This window comes from Marmota marmota, unplaced genomic scaffold, assembly GCF_001458135.2.
Source record: "Marmota marmota marmota unplaced genomic scaffold, marMar, whole genome shotgun sequence".
NCBI lineage: Eukaryota > Metazoa > Chordata > Mammalia > Rodentia > Sciuridae > Marmota > Marmota marmota.
This window is the reverse complement of record NW_025999982.1, coordinates 23670293-23688352: the sequence shown is the minus strand read 5'-3', so window position 1 is coordinate 23688352 and position 18060 is coordinate 23670293. Positions and strand designations below refer to the sequence as shown.

At 39.5% G+C, this 18060-nt stretch overlaps 2 protein-coding genes across 7 annotated transcripts in view; one reads left to right on the top strand and one right to left on the bottom strand.

Annotated features, from left to right (window-relative positions):
* Positions 1–18060, bottom strand: part of Prim2 (DNA primase subunit 2) — a 410568-nt gene that overhangs the window by 273306 nt on the left and 119202 nt on the right. For 2 of the 6 annotated variants that reach the window (XM_048805584.1, XM_048805585.1), the window contains one exon: positions 32–195. In XM_048805584.1, coding sequence (XP_048661541.1) covers positions 32–185 — 154 coding nt within the window. In that variant the 5' untranslated portion in view covers positions 186–195. Of the gene's footprint in view, positions 1–31; positions 196–690; positions 858–1132; positions 1268–18060 lie in introns of those variants that run through there. The other 4 variants (XM_048805581.1, XM_048805582.1, XM_048805583.1 and 1 more) reach the window with 4 other exon arrangements.
* Positions 15105–15865, top strand: LOC107143681 (bcl-2-like protein 1). Its single transcript, XM_015487391.2, has one exon. The coding sequence runs from the start codon at positions 15164–15166 to the stop codon at positions 15863–15865; it is 702 nt and encodes a 233-aa protein (XP_015342877.1). The 5' UTR covers positions 15105–15163.

The window sequence follows — 18060 nt, the reverse complement described above, 5'->3', positions numbered from 1 at the left end:
ATATACACATTCTAACTTAAATAGCACTTACATTTAACTCTATCAATAGCCAAGTTTTCAAACTCTCTCAAAGATATGTTTTCAGTGGGTGGCTGCAAGTAAAACTGAAGGCTATGAGGATAACATGCATTCCTCTGGTCACCTGCCAACCTCAGCTTCCTCCGCTTTCCTCCAGTAAACTGCATCTTGGATCACCTTTGGAAAGAAGCACATAAAAATGGAAAATGGAACTGAAAAGAAAACAACAAACAAAATACATCAAAAAACAATTCCACATATACAGTCATCAAACAGATAATGAGTGCCCTCCTCTCAGTATTAGCATTTCTTACCCTGTTCCTCTAAGTATGAATGTCAGTATCTCACCCCTCTTTATGATATACACATTCTAATTTAAATAGCACTTACACTTAACTCTATCGATAGCCAAGTTTTCAAACTCTATTAAAGATATGTTTTCAGTGGATGGCTGCAAGTAAAACTGAAGGCTATGATGGCAACAAGAAAAAAATACTGAAATTGACGGCAGGCACAAAATGTTAACAGTGGTGATCCCTGTATGATGCATTTTCCAGATTTTCTATATACACCTGTAATAATTTTTGTGATGGTGGGGGGAGATGCACTAACGAAAGCTGACAGCAGGCGCTGGTCCTAACTTTAAGCAAAATTAAAGTCCGGTGATGTTACCTGCTCACTGTGGGTCTTTGTGTCACTGCCTTTAGATATCTGCGACGCCAAGACTTAAGATGAGGTTGTATATCGACTGCAATCCTAAAATCCGGGGAAAGGCGGTAGGTTCTGGCTAGATCAGAGACAAAAAGGACTATGTGTTGCTAACTTTCTTTCGTATGACCCTGGAAAAACAGAACAACTGTCTTTTGGATCCAGTCTTTAGGAAACCCTTTTAGGGTGCATCCACAGGTGCCTTATAAAAGTTCCCACCCCTAATTTTCCCAATTCCCCTCGGGCACCACGTCTCGCCCGAAACAACCAAAACCCAATACTCCGCCCCGCCAAGTCAATCTTCTGCTCCCACTGCCAGAAAAGTGATCTCCTTTTTTCCTCGACCTGCAACCCTCAAAAACAAGACTGCTCTCCGTGTTAACTCAATTCTGGGAGTTTCTCTTACCTGCAAATGCCCAAATGCGAGAAAACACAAATGCTGACAGCAGTTTTCCCGAGTGGCGGGAGATTTCATTTGAGACCGGAAGCGGAAGGCCCTGGTGCAGAAGGCCCGCCCCCGACGGCCCACCCACCCGGCTCGGGCCGCGCGCATGCTCAGTAGGGAGCAGAGGGAGACAGGTTGCTCATCCTGTTTGATAGCTTAAAATTTCTTGAACACCAGTGTTTGGGAGTTCCTCCCACCCAAGTTTTAAAATGATACCCCGGTATGTGCAGTTTGTAGATTTTGATAGTTGAAACTGGGATCCGATAATATTGCTTGCAGCAAAAGTGTCCACGCAGAAGATTATAACTTCATTGGTAGACACTGACACCGATCCCATTAATTGAGGGATACGTGGCATTTTAACTGCAGGGATGGCATTCATCGCTCTTTATCTTGGGTAGGAATGGAGAAAGGACAGACCGTGAGCTCCCCTTTGCTCCTGGCTCACTAGGGGCACTTTTCCCCTTGTCTAATCTTTCAGCGATCCTGTACCCCGAGTTTGCAATGAGAAAACAGAAGCTGAAAGTAATTGTTAGTTTGCCCATCTACATAGGATGCGTATTTTATCTCCTTGGGGCTACAAACCCCACCTAGGGGTAGGCTCCACGTTCATAGGACGCTCCTCACAACACTTCCCAGTAATGTCTGTAGAACGGACTAGAATGAGTGGATAAGCTCTTATTCGCAGAAATCTGCAGGAAATAGAACAGATCAGCCTTGGAGGGAATGTAGGTTCAAAAAAAGTGGAAGCGATGGGGAGCAAGTGGGTGAGTCCTTTATTTTCCAAGTTTGGGAACAGAGACTCAAGGGGCGCATTAGAGCCACATTGGGTCTCCGACGGTTGTCCAGGGTTTTCAAGAACTGGCAGTTAACTTCGAGTTTGGCCCCTAGGAGGCGTGTTTCCCTTACTTTTGGCGCGGGGCGGCTCTGGTAAAGTAGACACTGGAGGTGAAGAACCCTTTGAAAAAGTTGTTAGCTATGCAAAGTATATTGATACAATATCAAAATTCAAAACACCTACGCAGCATAGACTAAACTGTGGATTTCCTTTATGCCAGGACCTGTTGTAAGTGCTTTACATAATGATTTTTATTCTTAAAATCACTTAAGGTGGGTTCTATTGTTACCCCATTTTACAGATAAACTGAAGAACAGGACTATATCCAGGCACCACTGTGCAAACCATCTCACTGTTCTAATTCCACTAATGTGGCAGCAGAAGTTCCCTTCCTTTTTGTATAAGACTTAATAATAAACATCACCTGGTCCAAAGACACCTTAGAACATATATGAACTTCCTGAAAAAAAAAAAATACAATCTGAGGCACAAACCATAAGAACATTTATGAGGAGTATCTGATCTGTGGATAGAGAAGGAATCTAAGAAAAAAATCTAAAGATTTAACCATAAAAACATAAAATCAGGGGCTGGAGTTGTGGCTCAGCAGTAGAGCACTCCTCTAGCACATTGGAGGCCTTGGGTTCTATCCTCAGCACCACATAAAAATAAAATAAAGATATAAAGCAATTTTTAAAAAATTATTTAAAAAAATAAAATCATTCATCTCAAAAGGTCACAAACTATTGTGTAGTCCTCAAAAATGTTAATACTATCAGACTATCAGGATACAAAGAACTTATGTCAATTTTAAAGAAAAACTCAAGATTCAAACTGGAAAATGGGAAAGAAAAAGAACAAAGTAATAATAAAGTAGGAAAAATAAACATTTTCATTGGCACCAAAGAAATTTTCCCCAGCAAAAGCAGGAAAGCTTTCACAATTAAAATGTTCAATGTGGCCACCTGTGTTGCTCAGTTAAGCTCCCAAGACTCTTATGATTCCCATACGATGTCATTTTTTTCTCATTATATTATCCCTCTACCACAGAAGGTCTGAATCTTTTGGAAACATGAGCGACTCGAAAATTTGACAACTTATCTCCTTCAGAAAAATGCACCTACACACCAAGTTTGTATACTGTCTCAAAAAGTTTATGATCACTGTGTGCAATTGGTTACAAATACTAGCACTACTTGATTTTAAGCCTTTTTCTGGAAGGTCCTTTTGTTTATCTTTTTGAGCCTTAAAGTGCATACCACAATATCTTCCAAATTAAAAGATGAAGTAACTAATGTCATTTTTATGACCAATACAAAAAGAACTGGAAAATGTGTTCATATTTAACATTACAAACTTTTTACCATGTCACATAATAGCTGCCTTTCCATTATATTAACTTATTTTAAATCTCAGGGAACAAAATAAAGCCAAAGTCTGTCAACTATTCCAAAATCTTTATTATTTTCCAATGCCAAAGTTTTGGGCACTATCTGACTGAAGAGTGTTTTCTGTATCCAGGGGCAATTTCAATATGAATCTATATATTGCAGCAGCAATAATGCAAAATAATGTTAGACATTTCAGTAGCTATTTCCAATAAATCACTGTTAGCACTTTCATGTATTCATTTCAAAATCAAAAATGGGTTGATACAATGCTCAGCCCTGGAAACCAAGATTCTTGTAAATTACAGACACTGACCTCACAATCAAAAGTAAGAAAACATATAAATAGAATTTTTCTTCCACTGAACCTTAATTATTTCAAAAACAGGAATGACTGTGGCATTTGTTTTTGTAACCCGTGTTCCTGGCACTCCATGGGCCTTCAACAAATATTTATGAAATGGAATTGATAAACACTGTGAGAGATGTATGAAAAAAAACCTGCTAGATTCAACTTCACATTAAACAGATGGTTTGAATCAAATGTGACTCCATCCTAAAAAACTTCAAGTCCTCATCTGAAAATTTCATACACATTCCTTCCAGAATGACTTGGCTCCCTATTTTAGCCTATAATAAAGCACAGAGTACCTTTTCTGGCAGAATTTCCATGAATCATCACTGAGTAATTCAATGCCTGTCCTGGGTAACACCAGCTATGGACAGACTGGCCCACAGGGCATTCACCCTTAGGTGACTCCAGATCCCCAGGACTTCTGTCCCATAATGTGTTACACAGTTAAGATATTAGTTGCCATGGTTGGTAAATCAGAGTGAGTGTTCATTCTTCCCTGGTGCAGGGTGTGTTGTCCTAAAAAACAGGGGTGTGGTAAATTTCTTTTACTAAGTGAGCAAGCTCTGAACTCTAGGTCTGGCCAGCCCTGCTTGCCATGGAAAGCAGAGGAAGAGGAAGTTCTTCTAGCAGAAGAGTGGACCCATAAAAGCTAATGCAAACCTCTGGTCCCATCACCCTCCCCACTTCACGGCCTAACTCTGGGAGTTGGCTAGGAAAAAAAAAAGTTAAAGAGAGTATTTATCTCATTCTTTCTCGTTTTGCTTTATTAATCTTAAAGCAATAAGCAGGAAAGCTAAAGAGAAACCATACTCTTGTGTGGGAGGGAGTACTACACTTCCATATATCCACATTATTTGATTTGTTCCAGAAATGTTAATTAACACCAACTAAGTCCCAGACAATGTTTTTGATTTTGGAGATAAAAAAAAAAGTGATGAAAGAACCAAAAATTCCTGTCCTCATAAACCTTATATTCTAGGGAAAAAGAGAAACAATAAACAAGATAAAATACACATAATTATGTAAGAAAATAACTGCTAAGCAGAAATAATCAGCCAGAGAAGGAGGCTGTAAAGTTTTTGGAGGAAGCATTGAAATTTTAGAAAGAGTGCCCAGGAAGGATCAACTAAGAATGTAACCATAAAGCAGAGACCAGAAAAATTAAGATTTATTCATGTGTATCTTCAAAAGAATAGCACTCAGGTAGATGGAAGGCTTATTATAATTCCATAGCATTTTTTCCTGGCACAGGAATAAACAAATCAATGGAAACAGAACAGAGAACCCAGAAATGGCCCCACAACCATGAAGAAGCCTAGTATATGACAGATCCACTGTAGAAATCCATGTAAAAAAGATAGACAATTCTAAATGATGCTGGAATGACTGGCTATCAATGTGGAGGTGGACTTTATCCGCTACACAAAAAATAAATTCCAGAAAATTAAAGCCTTACATGTGAAAGGCAAAATATTAAGAATTTAGAATAAATCTATAGATGGTCTTTACATCTTGATACAGCAAAGAATTTCTGAAACAAGACTTTAAGGGTCAAACACTCACCTGTAGTCTCAGCTACTTGGAGACTGAGGCAGGAGGATGGCTTGGGCTTAGGAGTTGGAGGCCAGCCTCGGCAACATAGCAAAAACCTCACGTAAAATAAAATTTAAGAAAAAGGACAAACAGTACTCAGATGGATAGTAATGATGGCTGCATGATAATTTAAATGTATTTAATGCCACTATAAACTTAGAAATGAGTAAAGTAGTAAATTTTGTGTTATGCATATTTTGATCATGTTTTTTAAAAGTCCAAATTAAAAAGAGATTGATAATTTTAACTACATTAAAATTAATAATATAAGTTTTAAATATATATAGATACATTTTTAATGATCCACAAAATGGAAAAGGATATAACTATCACGGGATTAGTATGAGAACACAATCAAAATGGGAAAAAAAAAGTTTAAAAATACAATGGGGAGCTTTAATAGGAATTTTACAACAGAGAAACAAAAATGACCAATAAAAATGTGGGAATATGTTCAATCACACCAGCAATTAGGGAAATTCAAGTTAAAGTCACAGTGGAAGAGCTGGGGTTGTGGTTCAGTGGCAGAGCGCTTGCCTCACACGTGTGAGGCACTAGGTTCGATCCTCAGCACCATATAAAAATAAACATGATAAAGATATTGTGTCCATGTATAATTAAGAAAATATTTTTTAAAAAATCACAGTGGAATAGCACTGTACCCTCACAAGAGGGACAAAAAACTAAGTTTCAATATATGAATTGTTGACGGGGACTCATATGCTGCAGGTAGAAGTATTAACTGATAGAACTACTTCGAAAAAATAATTTGATATCACATGATAAATTTGAAGGTATACAACTCTTTATGCATGTACAGCAATTCTATTGTAAATACTGTACATCCTCCAGAGAAATTTTTGTCCATAGATATCAAAACATTAACAAGAATATTCATGGCAACATCAAAAGAGCAAAACACTGAAAACTATCCATCAGAAAAAAATGGGTAAATAAATTATAGCCTATTCACACAGTGGAATGTTTTAAAAACCAAATAGTGAAAAGGAATGAACTACAATTAAGTGAGCATATTAACATAGATGAAAACATTTTTAAAAAGCAAATTGTGAGAGAAAATATGTATGTACTGGGTGTTTTCCATTTTCCACTCCTCACCTAAAAGTACTCTAGTCCTCTTTCCTATTCTCTGATCCAATCTTGAATAGAATATCTTAATGGCTTTCCGTGCTGCTTAACATTAGGTTTAGTCAGTTAGGCGCCCCACAAGGAGATGGGGAAGAGAAGGAAATGAGTTCAGTGTACTTATTTCTATAGCTGCCTCCCAATAAGGCTGCCTGTGTCCCTCAGCCTGTCATTGCTCCTCTCAAGATGGCTGACCCAAATGACCATCTCACTTTCAGTCTGGTAACAGATCCCCTCTATCATGCAGGCCAAGAGACAATGACGTTTACTTCTAGTAAGCCCTTTTTGATGCACCATTGATTACTGTGGTTCCCTGCTTCTGTGCCTTTGTAAATAATCTCTGCAAAAACCATCCTTGAATTAGCCTGTTTTGAGAGTGCCATCTATCTCTTGTTGGACCACAATTGGTACAATTCAGCATTTATATAAAGGTTTAAAAACAAAAGTAAAATAATATATTGTTCGGGGACATATACTGCAGGTCAGAAGTGAGCAAATTCAAGATAATGGTTATTACGGCCATGGATTTTCCAATATTGTAATAGGAACTGAGATCTCAAAGCATGGACTCCTGAAGGCTGCATAAGGAGGCTTCCTAAGAAGCAAACTTTATACTCATAAGGTCCCCTGGCACTTTTGTCCATGGGCTGTGATGGGACCTGTCCCTAATGATACAGATCCTCCTTCTTCCCTATCTTCCTTGTCTCTGAGCCTCTCAGTTGCCAAGATTCAAAGGTTTGTTTCACTGAGAGTCACCTCCCTCACCTAAATTGCTTACCCTCACTTGCCAGTGAAATTTACCCCTTGTTTTAATGATCTGATAGGAGGTCACCTGAACCTCCCAAGCAGTTTGTCCTACCTCGAGCTTCTCAGCATCCCAGATGCATCTGGAAGTTGGTGATAGGAAGCAATCGAATATACTAACAAGTCTTCTCATTTAGGGTAGGATAGTATGAAACTGAGCACAGAATCCTAAGACTGGGCCTGGGGCAGAAGAAGAAAATTATATAAAAATCACATGAAGTTTAATCCAATATCTTTGCTTTGACATTGGAAACTAAAAAAGAATGCAATAAAAAAAAATGGTGACCTTGATTTAGCCATGGAGAAATAATTTTAAATACTTGTATTTATGAGCACTACTTATCATTTATAGATAATTGCCACATGCACCATAGCATGAGGCATTTCATTGCTCTGTGCCAGATTAACTTTCTGGCAGTTTATTTTATTACAGTACCAATTATTCATGCCAGCTCAGAGCATGGAAAGATTATAAGAAATATTTCTAGTAAGCACAAAATCCATTTGGTGCCTAACAATTTGATAGAATGTCCCTTACTATTCTTCTCCTATTTAAATTTAAACTAGGGCTGGGATGTGGCTCAGGCGGTAGCGCGCTTGCCTGGCATGCATGCGGCCCGGGTTCGATCCTCAGCACCACATACAAAGATGTTGTGTCCGCCGATAACTAAAAAATAAATATTAAAATTCTTTCTCCCTCTCTCACTCTCTCTTTAAAAAAAAAAAAAGTAAATAAATTTAAACTAAATTGAAATCCACTGTGCAAGACCCGTCCACCTAGAGTCATCTTATTTATGTTTAAAGGGATTGATTTGAAGAATGAGAGCTTAAGAAAAGAACCTAAGTGGCTGTTGGTGTCTTAGTAGTAGAGCACTTGCCTAACGTGTAAAAGGTGCAGGGTTCAATCGACAGCAACATGCACACACACAAATCTAAGTAATCAAGGAACTATCCTCAGATACAATTGTACTTTATGCTTTATAACTGATGATATTTTTCAGGATACTATCCATAAAACCTGATAAATGAGAACTTCTAAGGTGAATTACTGATCATTCCAGTAAGATCCTAGAAACAGTATTTGTTCTCTATTTGGGTTATTACTCAAGTGTTTCATTTTTAATATGAGATTAGTTTTTAGACTGTGAGCTGCTTGAAACCAAGATTATCCTCACCCATTTTTGCTCTCCTGCCTCCCTGCCTCTACCCCAGGCCCTGGCACAGAACAGGCATTGTGTAGCTGTCTGCTGAACTAAATTGAACTCTTTAATTTTTATCTCTAATTCCAGATGGGCTCTCATATGCCTTCTGATGTAATTCTCCACAGAAGATGTGTTTTCACTCTAGATTTTGGCTTTCCCACTGAAATTCCTGATCAAAATATTTTCTCTCAGTTGGCTGATTTTTGGAAACTGAAGTAGGTGTAAATATGATCCTGCTGTGATGCCAAGATTTCACTCCAGCTTGACTAACTGATTGATAATCATGTCTAATAGTTAGCATTCACCACTAGAAAATGATCTTTTTATTAATTTATTTATTTTAATTAGGTATATATGACAACAGAATGCATTTTGATTATTGTACATAATTGCAGTACAACTTTTCATTATTCTGGTTGTACATGATGTAGTGTCACACCATATGCGCAGTCATACATGTACCTAGGGTACTGATATCCATCTCATTCCACCATCTTTCCTGCCCCCGTACACCCTCCCCACCCTTCCTCCCCTTTGCCCAAAGTTCCTCCATTAGAAAATGATCTTAACATTTCAGAAAATGGAAGTCAAAGAATGAAAAAGTGAATCTACCTTACTCTATTAAACACTTCAGAATCAATGCTGAGGGCTTCTCACCTATTGTTCTCTTTTCTAGGCTACTCGCCCACTAGAAGCCCCAGGCAATGGGCCCCAAATCAAGTGCTCCAGCCTCTTTCTCAGGGATGGGCTCCTTTCCTCTCCTACTTAACACCACCTCTTCCCCCAATCCACACTCATACCTAGGCCACACAAGTAATTTTTAGAACCAAGGTCAGTCTTCCCCCAAGTATATTTATGAAGAGATTGGATTGTTTTGTGCCTTCTCCAGTAGAACAATAGGAGCACTTTTTCTACAAACTCTAATAAATGGCCTTCACTGAGGGAATTTTCAGTCTTCAGTGAAACATAATCTAATTTTATTTATCACATACTAAAGCCAGACTTTTCCAGTTATATTTGTTTCCTAATAATAATGCTATTGACAATTGTAGAGCATATTATAGTTTTCAAAGTAATTTCATTTATATGACTGAATCTAGGACTTCTCCAACAAATGGAATCTCTGGGGCTCCTTCATTATATTATAATTTCCATTTTTTTTCTTTCCATTTTTCTTTCTATTTTTTATGGTAAACTTTAAAGGTTTAATAACAAGCTGTCCTGTTTCAGTTGAAAGGTTGTTTCCAAACAATTCCGTATGGCTTCAGTGCAAGCCATTTCATGTGACACTTATTAGTGTCATGTGATCATCTGAAATGACATGATTTGTCTTGCAATGTATTAATAAGTTTGTCTAGAAGATTATCCTCACCTGTTTTAAATTTGTAGATTGTGAAGTTAAAAATGTCAACCATCACCCTGCACTACCATCACCAATTTGGATTTGGAAAATACAATTCTCAATTCAAAATTTCCTCCAACAGTTAAAAAGATGAAATTCAATTTTTCTCTTGCAGTCATAATTTGTAATTATGAGATATTCTCATGAATAAGCCTTTAGTTTCTTAAGGTATTTAATAAGTAGAACCAGAGGTTTAGCTCAGTGGAGAGTGCTTGTTTAGCATGCGTGGCCCTGGTTCAACCTCTAGAACTGCAAGAAAAGAAACAGAGAAAGATATTTAGTAAATAAAGATTTGGTTTGATATTGTGAAAAGACGATAGTGTAGAAAAATTAATCACTGTTTAATTGAGTACATCCAGGAGAACTTGAATATGAAAAAGTTTCGTTGGAGTTAAATATGACAGATACTAATTTATTTTGCTAGTAAACTAAGATTTCACAGTAGTTGGAATAGAGAGTTGTGGTAGGACAGGAGTTTCCACAGGATAGATTATTCAAAAGGCACACATGAGTCAAAAGAACCTGCCCAGCCTATCCAGCCAGTGCTCAATTGGTGTCACAACTAGAAGTGTTGCTTTGATTATGTCTTCTGATCTACCAACTTGCCCTAGCATACAAGCAGTGTGTGTAAAAGTAAATATACAGTGAGGGTTTTTCAGTTAGATTTTCACTCTTTTGGGGGCTAGAGGGGTGGGGATGAACAATTAAAATAATTAGCCTGCCAGGGAGGCTGGGATTGTGGCTGGGCCATAGAGCGCTCACCTTGCATGCGCGGGCCCCTGGGTTGGATCCTCAGCACCACATAAAAATAAACGAATGGAATAAATGTATTGTGTCCAACTACAACTAAAAAAAAAAAAAAAAAAAAAAAAAATTTAAAAAGATTAGCCTGCCAATTGTAGTCATTTAAAAAATCTAAATAAATAAAACCATCTATAGAAATAACAATGATTCAGATGATAATCTACTATGCTCAAAAATTTTTTAAAGGGGGCTGGGGATATGGCTTAAGCGGTAGCGCGCTCGCCTGGCATGCGTGATGCCCGGGTTCGAGCCTCAGCACCACATACAAACAAAGATGTTGTGTCCGCCGAAAACTAAAATAAACATTAAAAGAATTCTCTCTCTCTCGCTCTCTTTAAAAAAAAAAAATTTTTTTAAAGGAAATAAAAAGATGACTAAATCTTTCTAACAATTAACCTCAACATATGCCCTTCAATGCCAAGATTTCACTCCAGCTTGACTAACTGATTGATAATCAGTTAGCATAGCATTACTAATTTTAATCAAACTACTTTTATAATTTTGTTTGTGTTTAATGCAAATATACATGTTTCTATGTGCGTATTTTAACCATAAGAATATATAAACTATCATAATAACTTCAATGATATAAAAGTGATATATATCAATTCCGGATATCCTCAGTAATTTTCTTTCTCTCAAGGGCATGTTTATATAACATGAGCTTGAGAATTACTAGTTTAATCATAAAACAGATTAACAGTAAATCTTGTGGTTTATAATGCTACTCACATGATAAATGCTATGTATTAATTTAAAATGTTTTCGATGAATTTTAGAAATTTTAGAAAAATATCTTCTTTTAAAATATCAATGCTTACTTTCTGAAATTAGAGATAATGGATTTCATGACATAGTTCTTTCCAGAATGCATTGGCTTAAGGATACAAATAGTAGACCTTTTGGAGTGTTTATTTTATGAAAGATAAACAGTGTTTTTTAAAAGAACTGTTCCAAATTGCTCAAGGTTGTTTAGAACTTCCACTAGCCCTAATGGAGCTACAAAATATTAAGAAAGAAAAATATGTTTTAGTAGTTGTGCCTTTGAGAGATAAAGATAGTACTTTCATTGCTAAGACATTTCATATATTCATCTCTTATTTATATGTGAATAACAAAGCAACAATTTTCATATCTCTGTTGGACATAATTTTTAATGTACTATTTAAAATTCAACAGCTATTTTGAAATCAATGAAATATATGGAAAAGCCAAAATATTTGCCAGTCAATAAGTATGTACTTAAATGGAGCACTTAAAAATTGAAAAGTTAAATAACCTGGAATGAATATGCATGTATGTATGTATATAGTTCAACATTTATATATATTCAATTGTAACTCTGCCCATAAAAACCAAATGAATAACTAAACTATTTAGTAAATATTCATATTTAAAGTATGTTTTCCCTAAAACATTTTATATTCTCAGCATTGCCAGGTGAGGCAATGTTTCATATTTGGTGGCTCAAATTTGGAAGTAAAGACAGTTCATATATAGAAGCAAGAATCTGGTAACCTTAGGAGAGAGACTGAAAGTTCTGTCTTAGCTTCAACCTCCAAGCCAGTGCTGGGAATGTCTTCTGGAGTGTCTATCCTGATGTGGGGCACCATGGAGAAAGCTAAGAAAATCAATCCTAATTGCATCTCAGTTGTCTTAATTTCAACACTTATATCATCAATAATCCATTTAAAAAAAAGGTTTTGCTTAAACTCCTGGTACTACTGCCTATGTTTAGAAATCAGATTGTGATTGACAGGCTTTCCCCACTTTATTCTTAAGACAAATCATTGCAAACCAGGAAGGAGGTGAGAACTATTTCTAGATTAGACTATTTCTCCCATTCTTAATACTGCCACGCCTGGAAAATGCAACTGGCAGCCCTCCCTATACCCTTTTAGTAAAAGGGAAAGACTTTGACTCTAGATACTTTTGTAAAGATTGGTGTCTGGGGCAGGAGGAGGCAGAGAGCAGTGGTGAAAGGTCTTTTTTGGTGCTACTGTTTTCCCAAGGGGCAAAGGTGGAAAGAAACAAAGGCATCTCAGTATAAGGATGAGGACTATTGTTTCTAAAGGCAGAATCAGAACTATGTTAGTAGGGCAAATAGCAATTCCAGTTTTCACTAAGACTTATCCAAGAAAAATTAATGTCTGTCTTTGAAAAATGTGCTGATTTATTAAGCCAGCTAATAAAAAAAAAACTGTTTCATTAGTTTTACTATAGGAAGACTGCACTCAAATTTGAAGATACATTAACCCACATTCAAGGGATCGGCATGCACTACCCAGTCCTCAGATCCCCAACACACAGACACCCATATACTCTCTCTCTCTCTCTCTCTCTCTCTCTCTCTCTCACACACACACACACACACACACACACACACACACACAGCAATGAACAGCAAGTATACATTCCTATGCACTCCCACCTTGCCCACCAGAGCTGAGCCCAAGAGCATTATTCTAATCCAGGTCTCCTCTCATGCAAGAAAAGCTGCAGTTGCTGGACCTACATACTTGAAGCTTGTGAGGATGGAGAGGCTGAAAACCAAGTCCCAGGTGGAGACATCTGATACAGGGAAAGTCCAATTCCGCTAAAACTTAACTCTTGTACCCCTCCTTCTGTGGTAAGTTCTTTTTGAAATTATCCCAACCCTTCAGCAAAGGATTTCATATAAAGATGAACAAGGTGATACAAAGTGTATGTGTGTGGCAAAGAGTGTCTGCTCCAACTCCATCCCTCCTGAGCCTCAACAGAGGAAGGACATCAACCCTTCTGTGAATTTGTCAAGTAGTGCTTGAAAGAGACCACATTTTGTACCACTACCTTTGCTGCCTGCAGAATAAACTAAAACCCTCTGGACCTGAGGACCAGCAAGTTTCTGTTACTTTAAGAACACCCTTGGCTTACATACAATCAGTATATAGTACGCAGAGAATATGGGAAAGGGGAGATGAAAAATAGATTCTTGGCTCTCCTCTCTGTACCCAAATGTAACAGTAACCTGGCTCATGTTCTGCCTCCCATACCACCAGCTTTAAGTAACTATAAAAGAATCAGGCTCAATTTTTCATTGGGCTCAAAAAGAAACATGTGTTTACCATGCATTCACTGACTCATTTAACCAAAAAAAATTATTGGATGCCAAGTATATGGTAGACTAGAGGAGAAGGCAACGTGGGATATGAGTAGTTCAGGAAATTAGCACTTTGCACATTTTAGTCTAAGATAAGAATTCCCAAATTCTGTTGCTAGAACCATTGATTGTTTGGGGCCAGTATGTGACAAAATGAGAATGGTAAGAACCATGTGGTGTAGAAATGCAAATTAGAGTAAGGTTGGGAAGGACTGATTTTTTATTCTTCCGCAACTTTTTCTATTAAAATTCCTTCCTTTTATGAAATGGCATAATAAGAAAATTTTCTTTATTAATTTTCTAATTTGGAAATGCTATGTTGGTCAATCAAATTTTTCAGTTTACAAAATTACAAAATTTGAGTAATACTCATCCAAGAAATACACATTAAAGCCCTGAATAAAATCAAGCATTTTTATGTGGTAAATTATAGTTTATAAAAGACTTTCATTTTCAAGATCTCATTGGAACCATACCCTTTCCCGTGCCTGAACACACACCACACACACACACACACACACATTTACTTGAATTTGTAGTTCAAAAAAGAAGTTATCCACAAGCCTTCTTTTTCTGTAAGGGTTTTTTTGTTTGTTTGTTTGTTTTGTTTTGTTTTGTTTTTAGTTTTCGGCGGACACAACATCCTCGTTTGTATGTGGTGCCTAGGATGGAACCTGGGCCGCCCGCATGCCAGGCGAGCGCGCTACCGCTTGAGCCACATCCCCAGCCCTTTTTTTTTTTTTTTTTCCTGGCACTGGAGATGGAATCCTGGGACACTCAACCACTGATCCACTTCTTAATTAGTTTGTTCCAGCCTATAACACACACAAAGTAGATTCAGAATTGCCATTCGACGGAGACCTGGCGACCTGGCGACCTTGCGTGCCTCCTCCATCTTGGAGAGGGCACGCTGTATAAGTGCAGGATGTGAGCACAGGTGCTCACCCAGATCCTTCAGCGGGCGCTGTGGAGGAGTTAGGGCCTGGACGGCGTTCAACCAAGAGCGGGCCATCCTCTCCGGCGGAGCTGCAGGCTGAGGCTCCTTGCTGGGAAGCGACCCCGCTCACGCTCCGTAGCGGGAGTCGGGCGACTCAGGCCCGCCACCGGCGTGAGGGGCCCTGAGCGCGGCCTTCCTCCACGTGCTTAGGCGACCCGCGGCAGATCTCACGCTCCTCCAGTCGGCAGCGGCCCCAGAGGGGACGTCTATGGAACATTATCTTGACTTTTCATCTTAGAAGCGAATCATTAAGCAGAGACCAGATTCAGTGGGTGAGCGCGTGTTTTGGACACTGGACTGGTTGAGCCCACCTCTATTTTAAAAATGTCTCAGAGGAACCTGGAACTAGTGATGGACTTTCTGTCCTACAAGCTTTCCCAGAAAGGATACCGCTGGAGCCAGTTTAGCCGTGAGGAAGAGAACCGCGTTCAAGCCCCAGAAAGGGCTGAATCAGAAGAGGGGCCCAGCAATGCCACCAGCGGCAACCCATCCCGGCATCAGGGGGACAGTCCCATGGTGAGTGGAGCCGCTGGCCATAACAGGAGTTTGGATGCCCCCGACGTGGTCCCCATGGTAGCAGTGAAGCAAGCGATGAGGGAGGCAGGCGACAACTTTGAAGGGCGGTACCGGCAGGCATTCCATGACCTGACAGCAGAGCTCCGCCTCACCCCGGAGACAGCACATCACACTTTTGAACAGGTAGTGGACGAACTCTTCCGGGATGAGGTAAGCTGGGGTCGCATTGTGGCCTTTTTCTTCTTTGGAGGAGCACTGTGCTTGGAAAGCATAGACAAGGAGATGAAGGTGTTGGTGTGTCAGATCGCAAGTTGGATGACCACTTACCTGAATGATCACCTAGATACTTGGATCCAGGACCACGGCGGCTGGGACACTTTTGTGGAACGCCATGTGAATAATGTGGCAGTGAATAGCCGGATGCGCCAGGAGAGTTTCAACTATTATTTCCTGATGGGCATGACTGTGGCTGGCGTGGTTCTGCTGGGCTGGCTGTTCAGTCCCAAGTGACCAGACCCTGACCACCCACTCACCCTCCCACCTTGCCCCACCACATCCCTCTGTCCAGCCACCATTGCCCCAGGAGAACTCTTCATTACATACATCTACGCCCACCATCCTTCACTGCTTTGGACCTAAGACCTGGTTTCCTGCAGTTAGTTTTCTAGAACTACTACACTTCTTTGACAGCCACCTTCCCGAATATCTCAGTTATCTTGGCATCAAAGTCTACAATATTTTCCCAAAATCTGTCCCACGAAAACTGAAAGGGTAGTTTTTGAACCTCTTCCCCAGAAAAAGACTAGATTGCCTTTGTTTTAATGTTTGTAGCCTCAGAGTTGATTATCTTTACCCATCCCTCTCTGGACCTGAGCCCCTATTCCTTCTATCTCTACCCCCAAGAACCATTTAGAGGCCGCTTTTGACTAATTAGGAATTCAGGCTGCTTGGGATAAAGAAGCCAGGATCAGGACTTCCTCCCCCACCACTGGCCTGGACAAAGTCCCCACTCCTAGTGTGAATGTTTTCTAGAGGCCTCTGCGTAGAGTCTAGTCCCATCTTGGAGAGAGACAATATAGCTTCAGGAAGTACCCCATGCAAAAGCTAGCATGGTCCTTGCAGTTTAGCACCACCCTAGTCCCTTCATCTCCTTTCTCCTGGCTCCCAGGACCATGACCGAGTGACCACCTGGGCCCAAGACTGTTGCCCCAGATCTATTTATGGCCTCAGGTAAGCTGGGGTTGCATTGTGGCCTTTTTCTTCTTTGGAGGAGCACTGTGCTTGGAAAGCATAGACAAGGAGATGAAGGTGTTGGTGTGTCAGATCGCAAGTTGGATGGCCACTTAACCTGAATGATCACCTAGAGACTTGGATCCAGGACCACAGCAGCTGGGACACTTTTGTGAAACACCATGGAAATAATGTGGCAGTGAATAGCTGGACTCACTTCCTGCAAGATCATCATGTGGCATTATTGTGTTGGGTGGCTGCCCATCAGGTACAGGGATTCAGGGACCTCACCCCAGAGTTAAAGGGGAGATATAGGGAGCAGCAGTAGGAACTCTGGGGTCTTCCCTACCTCAGGAAGGAGTGGCAGGAAACAGACCTTGGTGCACAGGACAGTGGATGTGGGGCCGATTGGAAGGGCCTGTCTTGCCTGATCAGGTAGATATTTCCCCTCTGCCCAGCCTGAGCATCAGGGCTGCCAAGGTCAAAGTGACCTGGCCAAGACCCCTTCAGGCCTCCCTCAGCTACAGCCTTGTTCTGTCTCATCTCTGCGGGTCTCAGCACAGCACTGGTCACTCCAGGCTCTCTGCTGTACATATTCCTGCCCGTGGTCCCTGGCCCCTCATCAGCATGTCGTGCAAAAAAAGTTAATATTTGGAGCTGAGATATAGCTCATTGTTAGTTTATTACTACCTAGAATACATGCAGCCCTGGGTCGAATCCCAAACACAAAAACTTATAAAATGATAAATCATGCAATGTGAATGCTACTATCATTGTATTTGGCATAAAACTTGCCAAAGTCAGTAATAGGGTCTTGAAAGCTAAGAGTAGTTTAAACATTTAAACATTATTTCTGTAGTTTACTATTTCAAACTTAATTTTTCCTTCAGAATTTGTAAAACTGAGCTGGGGTTAAAGCTCAGCATAACACCGCTTGCCTCACATGTGAGGCACTGGGTTAGATCCTCAGCATTACATAAAAATAAATAAGATAAAGATATTATATCCATCTTTAAAGAAAAATACTTTCCTTAAAAAAAAGAATTTGTAAAAGCAAATGGTGAGCTTTTTAATCTTCGTAGGATTTGGATGATGTTAGATTTTTGTACTCTGTGTTGAAATTAGTGCTTATTGGAAAAAAATAAAATCTTAAAAATTTTGGTCCTGTAGACAAAACTAATGGGAGGTACTGTGGGGCCCAGAGGGAAGTCTTTGGGTCACTGGGGTCCACTGGGGTCTCGACATAAAAGGAGATTGATTGTTCGAACTTGGTCTCTTCCTTTTTCTCTCTTGCTCTGTTTCCTGGCTTATGAGATGGTTTGTTCCACCCCAAACTCCCACTATGATGTGTTACCTCATCAGAAATCCAAAGCAAAGGGGCCATTTGAACATGGACTGGAAACTCTATGGTGATCTGAAATAAACATTTTTTCCTCATAAAAAAAAAAAAGAATTGCCATTCCACACACAGGTGA